The 10,000-nt window shown below is 38.1% G+C and overlaps 1 protein-coding gene across 2 annotated transcripts in view; it reads left to right on the forward strand.

The window, feature by feature from the left end:
* LOC144960117 (ubiquitin carboxyl-terminal hydrolase 25-like) overlaps positions 1-10,000 on the forward strand; it is a 57,140-nt gene that overhangs the window by 39,282 nt on the left and 7,858 nt on the right. For both annotated transcript variants that reach the window (XM_078893091.1, XM_078893093.1), the window contains exons 17-21: positions 2,088-2,316; positions 4,264-4,455; positions 5,172-5,480; positions 7,604-7,764; positions 9,247-9,434. In XM_078893091.1, the coding sequence (XP_078749217.1) occupies positions 2,088-2,316; positions 4,264-4,455; positions 5,172-5,480; positions 7,604-7,764; positions 9,247-9,434 (1,079 nt within the window). The remainder of the gene's footprint in view (positions 1-2,087; positions 2,317-4,263; positions 4,456-5,171; positions 5,481-7,603; positions 7,765-9,246; positions 9,435-10,000) is intronic.

Below are 10,000 nucleotides of genomic sequence, written 5' to 3' on the forward strand. Positions count from 1 at the left end.
CACCACATCATCATCACTACCACTACCACTATCACTATTACAACCACCACCACCACATCATCATCACTACCACTACTACTACAACCACCACCACATCATCATTAATACCACTAATACTACAACCACCACCACATCATCACTACCACTACTACTGCAACCACCACCACCACATCATCATCACTGCAACTACCACTGCTACTACAACCACCACCACCACATCATCATTACCACAACTACTACAACCACCACCACCATATCATCATTACTACTACTACAACCACCACCACATCATCACTACCACTACTACTACAACCACCACCACATCATCATCACTACCACTAATACTACAACCACTACCACATCATCATCACTACCATTTGTACTACAACCATCATCACTACCACATCATCATGACTACCACCACTACTACAACCACCACCACATTATCATCACATCACTACCACCACTACTACAACCACCGCCTCATCTTCATCACTACCACCACCACTACATCATCCTCACTACCACTGCTACAACCAACATCACCACATCATCAACGCTACCACTACTACTACAAGCACCACCACCACCACATCATCGTCACTACCACTACTGCTGCAACCACCACCACCACATCATCGTCACTACCACTACTGCTGCAACCACCACCACCACATCATCATCACTACAAGTACAACTACTACTACTACTACAACAACCACCAATACAACATCATTATCACTACCATTACTACTACTACAACCACCACCACATCATCATTACCACTACTACTACAACCACCACCACCACCACATCATCACTACCACTACTACTGCAACCACCACCACATCATCATCATCACTGCAACCACCACCACTACCACATCATCATCACTACCATTTGTACTACAACCACCATCACCACCACATCAACATCACTACCACCTCTACAAAAACCACCACCACATCATTATCATCACAACCACAACTACTACAACCACTATACCACCACTACATCATCATCACTACCAATGCTACAACCACCACCACCACATCATTATCACTACCAGACTACCACTACGACTACAACCACCACCACATCATCGTCACTACCACTACTACTGCAACCACATCATCATCACTACAAGTACAACAACTACTACTACTACTACTACTACAACCACCACTACAGCATCATTATCGCTACCATTACTACTACAACCACCACCAGCACATCATCATTACCACTACTACTACAACCACCACCACCACATCATCACTACCACTACTACTGCAACCACCACTACCACATCATCATCACTACCATTTGTACTACAACCACCAACACATCATGATCATCATGACCACAACTACTACAACCACTATACCACCACCACATCATCATCACTACAACTACTACTTCAACCACCGCCACTACCACCATATCATCATCCCTACCACTACTACTACAACACCAACCACTATCACATCTTCATCATCACTACCACTATTACTACAACCACCAACACCACATCATCCTCACTACCATCAGTACTACAATCTCTACCATTTGATTTTGGCGCTTTACTTCATTTGAAATAAGGAAACTTTGGGATTGTATTTGGCAATGTGTTTATGTATCATAACATAATTCTAATCAGTTATCTATTTTGGACTATACTATACGTACCATTCCAATTCCTTGTTCTTTTGTACGGAAATTCCTCTTTCGGCATTGAAATTCCTACGAGTGGTGTCTGAAACTCCTGTGAACCAAATTTAAAATTGGCGTCTCTGGGTATAGTGTAATAATATTGTAAGCTGTAAGAATAATTACATAGTATAAATTTCAAGGGACATACAGGTTATATGATTGTAAAGAAATAGATATCTAGTAAAGTGTATATTGATGTCAATAGATAAGAAAATAAATTAATAAAAAGCTTATATTTTTTTTTACTGGCATTATGGGTTGTTAGCTCTGCTTTGAATTTAGTACAAGCTAATAATTTAAAAATCATATATTCTGGGATCCAAAAGAAATCTTCAATTGAATGTTTTATATATTTTATATTCGCTGTTGACCAGTATCCTTACCACCTGCATGCTGTCCTTGTCCACGAGGGTCAAGCCGTTTCGGGTCACTACTGGTCTTTCATCTACGACGATATCCGGGGCAACTGGCTCAAGTTCAACGACATCACCGTGTCGCAGTCGTCCTGGGAGGAGATGCATAAGGAGAGTGTCGGGGGCTTTCACAACGCCAGTGCCTATTGTCTGATGTATGTGGACAGGTCCCGTTTGAAGGGAGAGCAGGGTAAGTATTGTTGATAGAGACTTGACTTTGGTTTAAAAGTTGTTTGCAGACACAGTGCGGCGGCTCTGTGGTCTAGTGGCATGACTCTCGCTTTCAGATCGGAAGGTCCTGGTATCGAGCCTCACTCGGCGCATAGTTGAGTCCTTGGAAAAGAGATCTTTACTCACATTCTCTCACTGTCCCCAGGTGTAAAATGAGTACCTGGCCGTTAACGGCGTTGTCTTTGTCCGAAAAATTGTAATATCGCCTAACAGGCGTCATGTCCCGTACTACATGTTTAGTGTTGCCGTTGGTCAGGGACCCCTAGTAAAGCGCTTTAAGCATGTTTAGTTGATATTGCGCTATATAAAAGCTCCAGGCCTGTACATTTGTCGGCATTTCCGGCAATTTCACTCTGCCGGAAAGAAAAAAAACTTAAAATTTTCAAATTCAAGGGAGAAAGAGGATGGGCACTTCCACTCAGTCATCCTCCCATGGCCCATCTTAGAGGGCCAAGTAAAGCACACCAACAGTGCTTCTTCATCTCCACACTTTCCCTTTAGCAACTTTGAAGCCAACATCATGGTGAGTGCTGTATGCTCTGATGCTAATTAATGGAGAAATCGCATTATTTTTGGAGAAAAAAAGGCATTCGTCTATTTTAGTTATCATACTGTTGTATTATTGAAATTAAAACAGATCGGACGAATCGGGTAGAGGGGTCGTGTGTGTGTGTGTGTGTGTGTGGGCTGTGTCACAATTCATGCATTTTGATTGGTCGGGTCATCAAGGACTGAGTGTTACGATCGAGCAGATTTTCTTGGTGTTTAATTGGAGTCAACGGATGATAGAATTAGCCTGAAGTATCTAAGAAGGTTTGAAAGTGACTTGTATATCAGTCTGTAAAACATACCTGCCTATTATTACGGAACGTCCGTAATTGGTACGGAAGTGTAAGGACAATTGCAGCCTTACGGAAATAGAAGAAATATTGCTGATACAAATGGTTGCAACGTTGTATTAAAAAATAATTTTTTTTTTCATTATTTACGGCATGCTACAATAAAAAATCTCAATGCTAGGGAAAGACAATGGTGTGATAGTTTTTTGTAAGGAAAAGAACCCCAATATTATTTTAGCAGGCTGTCCTCTTTATAACATGGTAAGTTTATTTTACAATATGTAAAAGGGTGTATCTATCATTATTTTTGTTTGCTTTAGTATTACTGAAATTTGACCATTAATTACTGATGAATTTTGTATTTCTTACTGAATTTGAAATTTTCAAGTAGGCAGGTATGGTAAAAAATGGGTTAATGATTTTTAGATTGCCCAGCAATTCTGTGCTCGATGGTGTAAATTTTACATTGGCTATTTGGAACAATGTTGATCTCCAACCCTATTTTTTTTTAATGTGTGCGTCCCTGACAATCAGTCGCATGGTGAAAATGTTTGTTTTGCGGGGGGGGGGGGGGGGGGTTGTATTTTTTGAAAGTCCAATGTCTCCTGAGCATTTTAGTCTTTATCTTTAGCAAATCGGGTGATTCTTCATGAAGTTATGGTCATATGCATGGGCTAGGGTGGGAAACCCTAATTTTGAGAAAATTGCTCCCAAAGTTGACAAGAGTTGGTATTAAGTATAACAATTGCCTTCATTAAAAAAAATTTTAATTAAATTTTTAGGAGCAGAATTCAATTTAAATATTTCATCAATATGAAGAAAAATGTTTGATTGAATGATTTTTTATGAGAACTCATTTTCCATAAAAATTGACCTCTTGACTAAAATTGTTAATATCTCGATTTGAATTTTTTCACCATGCGACTGATTATCTCAAGGACGCCCACAAATAATAGATTTATTTTAGTCAAGGACAAAAATTCAAATATTGAGGAATTAAAATGACCCTTTAGTAATTATTTTTTTCACTCACATATTTCATGTTGCATTCAATCATTGTGCCACAGGAATTTCAGAAGACAATTTTCCCAGGCCAGTGTCGACTCACACTACCAGGACAACAGCGATGAAGGACAACAACACCCTGGGCTTTCTTCCGGACAAGCTGAGACTGATGGTGGAGGCAGACAACGCTGCCTTCCTGCAGGAAATGGAGGCGTGGGACATCAAGCAGAGAGGCTTGTCTACTCCGTCACAAGGTTGATGCAGAAAGAAGAATTATTTTTAGAATTTAAAAAAATGAAATCTCCTTTATTTACTTACTCATCATTAGAAAGAAGGGGGGGGGGGGGGGGGGGGGGGAGGGGGGCTTGTCTACTCCGTCACAAGGTTGATGCAGCAATTTTAAAGAATTATTTTTAGAATTTAAAAAAATGAAATCTCTTTTATTTACTTTACTCATCATTAGAAAGGAGGTGGGGGGAGGGAGGGGGTGGATTTGTCTTTAGGATCTATTCCATCCGAATGCTGGAATAATACAGGTGACATCAAAATTAGTTTAAGTATAAGTTTTTAATAAAATGTCGAAAAAAATTGATACGCTGTCCACACTCTCCTTTGAACATTTGAGAAACTATTTCTGCTATTCTATAGGTGCTAAAATGTCAGTTTTTTGGTTTATTTTACATAATTCAGCTGGTACAAACTGATGGAAATGATATTTTGCCCTTGGTTTTTTTTTTCAAATAACTTAGTATTGAAGTAGTTTTATGGCAGAAGTCTCATCTTATTTTTCATATGCTAAAATGCTTTCTGCGTTTACTGGTGTTTGTTGTAGGTAAGTTCTAGCCAAACTTAATTTGAGCAGTAATGTATTGATTCATTTTGATAAAAAATTATATCTTTAAAAAAATTAATGAAGAAAACTTGTCATTTTTTCCTTCATTTTTTTTTTTTTTTAATTTTTTTTACCTAGGTCAAGACCAGCCGACAACTTCAGGTATCTCCTCCATGGCTGTAAACAACTCGTCGTCTGCCGCTTCTTGTTCTTCCTCCTCCCCACCCTCCAGCTCCACCATACGGTCCCCTCCCCCTTCCTCCACCTCTCCCGCCTCTGCATCGGCTGGGCCCAGTGCGGCTGCTGGGGCAGCTCCCACCAACACATCTTCTTCTTCTTATTCTTCTTCGTCTTCTTTTACGAGCAGAGGCGGTCACGGAGGGGTGAAGGCCAGGACATTGAGTGGTAATGATTCGGATGTCACAGTCACTGGAGAACAAAGGCCGGGTGAGTTTGAGAACAGATCAGATAGAATGATAGTAGTAGTCCTTCAAAGCCATAAGAAACCCCCCCCCCCCCCCCCAAAACCCCAAAAGAAAAACACAAAAAACTTGAGCTTTTATATAGCGCAATATCCACTAAACGTGCACCTTACAAGGGGTCTCAAGCCAATAGCAACACAACATGTAGGACGAGACATAATACCTGTTAGGCGATATTACAATTTTTTCAGACAGGGACAGTGCTGTTAACAACCAGGTAATCGTGTTCCACTTGGGTACGGTGAGAGAATATTAGTAAAGAGCCTTTTCCAAGGACTCAATTATGCATTGCCTCAGACTCTTAACCCCAGAACCTTCCAATCCAAAGGTGAGTGTGATACCACTAGACCACATAGCCGCACATAGAGAGAGCCATAGTCCCAGAGTTTATCCCGGTTTCTATAGCATGAAATGGACAATAGCAATTGCTCACTACCCTTTGGATTGGATGCTAGTCTATCACAAATTACTTTATGCCAGGTCTAACAGACCCAACCACCCAATCACTGCGCTAGGTGAAGAAAAAAGGGGGTAAGGGCCACCCAGGATCAATCTCGATTCATTTGCTTGTGAAGCGATTGCTCTACCAACTGAGCTACCGGATCCCCCAAATAGATTGACAACTTGTGTATTTAGTTATTTGTTGTGCAGACTGTCACTTTTACAGATCTGAGTAATATGGACATCGTTGTTTTTTTTTAGCTAAAATTAGCCAAATTCCGATTTATTTTCTTCCTGAAAGAACTGGACAATGGAACCAATTTGATAACGTTTTGTCAATTCAAAATAATTTTAAGTCACAATTCTTTATGATAAGGGTGAAAATCCAGCATTTTGACTTGACACAGATTTTTTTTATTATCTTGAAATGTGTATAAAATGAAAATACTCAGATGTTTAGTTCAGGCTAGAGTATGTGTAGTCAATGTAAATGAGAGAGAAATATTTGGCACCTTACGGCACAGAAAAAAGTGCTGAAACTGAACAGTTAGCAAAGACTCCCCGGTTTCTGTCATCTAGCCTGAACATCGGTACTGCTTGCCATTTACAGGAGATATAGCTGTCACTAAGTAATTAATAACCGCTGCAGGCCACAAAGTAAGGAGAGATCACCGAGTAAGAAATAACAGGCATAATTATATATGCATTTTAGGCTTTTTCTGTAACTTACTTATCAAGTCATGGGTCATTTTTTCTTCAATTTAGCTATATATTAACCTTTCGTCTTTAAAATTTGCTTCTGAATTTTAAAAATGTATCCAGAAATCAATAATTAGGGTGACATTTTAAACAGGCACCTGAAATTTAGTATTTACCACAAGTACATGGAATAACAAATTAACAGCAGTAAAATGTCACTGTACAAATTTGAATTTGTGGTAGTTAGCATGACATATTTCACCATAGTGAAAACAGAATTGTTAGATCAAAGATGGTCATTGAGTCCTTTTCTGAATTATGTCCTTACATGTGATCCTTTTGTCTTTTAAACCTTAAATATCCTAAAGCCAATATTTATACATGGGTTTTCTAGCATTTAAAGGACACCAACAGTTTCCTGCTAATCTTTAGATAGGACGATGGAATATCCCATGTAATATAAAGTCATATTATCCCAGCTACCAAATCACTACGGCTATGTGGTCTAGTGATTTGACACTCGCTTTCGGAATGGAAGGTCCTGGGTTCGAGCCTCGCTCTGCGCATAGTTGAGTCCTTGGAAAAGGCTCTTTACTCACATTATCTCACCATACTCAGGTGTAAAATGAGTACCTCTTGGAAAAATTGTAATATTGCCTAACAGGCGTCCTGTCTTGTTCTACATGTTATGTGTTGTTGTTGTAAAGCGCTTTGAGCATGTTTAGTGGATATTGCGCTTTATAAAAAGCTCAAGTTACCAAATCACTACACAATAGACGTTGTTTTGTATTGTACCTTTTTATAGCTAAAGGTGTCACATCACATTCACTCACCTCTAGCTAAATGAAGCCTGAAATACCAACTGATTATGCGTGAGGAATCTGTGGAAATGTTCTGTATATAGATGTACATGTTTATTTATTCCCACTCCAACTTCCTTTTCACCAGGTGAGAAATCCATTATACGTCCTCTGAACCAGGAACTAGCTCGTCTGACGGATTTCCACGCCAAGCTGTCCTTCCAAGCCACGTTGGCGGCTGTGCGGGACGTGGTGGACCTCCACCGGCAACACCCCACCCAGCTGTCTCCTGCCGAAGTCCTGGAAAAGGTGAGAACGATGGGCTGATCATTTATTGGGTGATTGTGGATAGAATTTATTTGACTTTTGAAGTTGTTTGCATTATAGGGTTTGGAAAGGGGGTGGGGGTGAGAGGGGTTGTGGGACTAAATTGAGCACAAGAGTAATATGATGATGATTATTAATATTATTAATATTATTATTATTAGTAGTAGTAGTATCTCTAGAGGAAAACCCACATTATAAGCGGGGAAATAACAGCTATAACAAACAGGGGGGGGGAGTTGTTGACAAAGTATTCTAGTGATTATATAGATAGTATGCGCTTGGCTGAGAAGCTCATAACATTGCCATCCGGAAGTATAACGGACCAACACACAAAACTGTGTGTATCCATGAACGTTTATAGTCGGATTAATACAATTCAGTGAGTATTACTCATAAACGCGGATGGCAAAAAACAATAACAAAGACCTGAGTGACGTCATCTTCGAACTATCTATAGATAGAATTAAATAAGTTTTCCATATTGAATCATTCCCCAAATTATTCAGATCTGTGAGGAAATATTTTATAAACCTGAAATGGTGCCGCTTAAACTAAACAAACATATTATCCATGTTAATTTCGAGGTCAAAAGCCAATCTGCCACTTCATTGGTAAAAGACAATCTGCACCAACCGATATTTTTATGGAAGTGTGTATTCCCTACACCAGTGTACCAAATACACATGTGGGCAGGGAGTTTTAAACATAAATGGATTAAATGAATTATAGGGAATAGAAGAAATAACAAACATAACCAGAAATGTAAAATATTTTAGGCTAAGTCTGTCCATTTTTATGGGTTACAGTCAGCGGCATCTCTAAGAAGTCGATGATTACAGCATTTGTGACATTCGAATGGAATTTCCAGTGTAGGGAATACACATGAGTGTATTTTGTACACTGGTGTAGGGAATACACATTTCCTTTTTTTTCTTTTTTAATGAAAGTCAAATTAAGGCCCAAGCATTAGGCTCCAGCACATGTTCTTAGTATACATTTGAGTCAATGGGAAATAGAGTTACCCTTAAATTAAAAAAAGGTTTTGCAAGTTACTTGTATATCAGTCTGTAAAAATTAGTTTTATAATTTTTAGATTTGCCATTAATTCTGTGCTCGATAAAAATTTAACATATTGGCTGTACAGAACAATGTTGGTGCCCAACCCTATTTTTTAAGAATAGATAATTGTCAAAATATTATTATTATTATTATTATTATTATTATTATTATTATTATTATTATTATTATTATTATTATTATTATTATTATTATTATTATTATTATTATTATTATTCATTATTATTATTAATATTATTATTATTATCATTATTATTATTATTATCATTATTATTATACTTTTATTATCTTTGTTATTATTATTAGTAGTAGTAGTAGTAGTAGTATTGTTGTTGTTATTGTTACTACTACTCTAACCACACTCTGACGACAATTCCCCTTTCCCAGGCCATGTCCAAAGACTACCAAAGACTCAAAGACCATGCAGACAACTACAAGATGCGGCGGACCGCCGATGACATCAGGCTGACTCACCCCGTGCTCTACCTGTTTGCCAGCGGTGCCGATGATAGGACGGTTCGAGTCGTCCTCAGTGAACAATTTTCTCTCTGTCCCCTTCTTGACAGTATTTATCTGTGAGTGAAATTTTTATAAAAATTCTTCTAGAGAGGGATGAAAAGCCCCTCTGCTGAAGCTGTAAACGAATTTTCATTTTTTTGGATGAATAAAGTATGTATTATTATTATTATTATTATTATTATTATTATTATTATTATTATTATTATTATTATTATTATTATTATTATTATTATTAACTGTGACCTCACAATTCGACATATTTTGATAGAATGTACACAGTTAGAACAGATAAGGTCACAACATTATGAAACCAGGGACTTGAATTCTCTGTTCCAGTCAGTCGATCCGCTTACAATTTTAAAGTATCTACAGGAATGTGAACTCCTGCAGAAATTGTAAATAAACATTTTTAAATAACAAACATGTAACTAATATGGTTTTATAAAATTTCACTACAACAGTATTAATACGATTGAGCAGCTATGTCCTCTCAAGGCCGGATAAAAATTGGTGAACGCTAGAAACGGGTGCTTAAATGGTCTAAATAAATACTGTGGAAAAAAAAACAAAAACAAACAAACATCAAAACATTCGGTTGACGGTTGGTTTTGGTCACTTTTGC

Source organism: Berghia stephanieae, chromosome 14, assembly GCF_034508935.2.
Source record: "Berghia stephanieae isolate SIO BIC M18660-M18661 chromosome 14, UCSD_Bste_1.3, whole genome shotgun sequence".
Taxonomy (NCBI): Eukaryota; Metazoa; Mollusca; class Gastropoda; order Nudibranchia; family Aeolidiidae; genus Berghia; species Berghia stephanieae.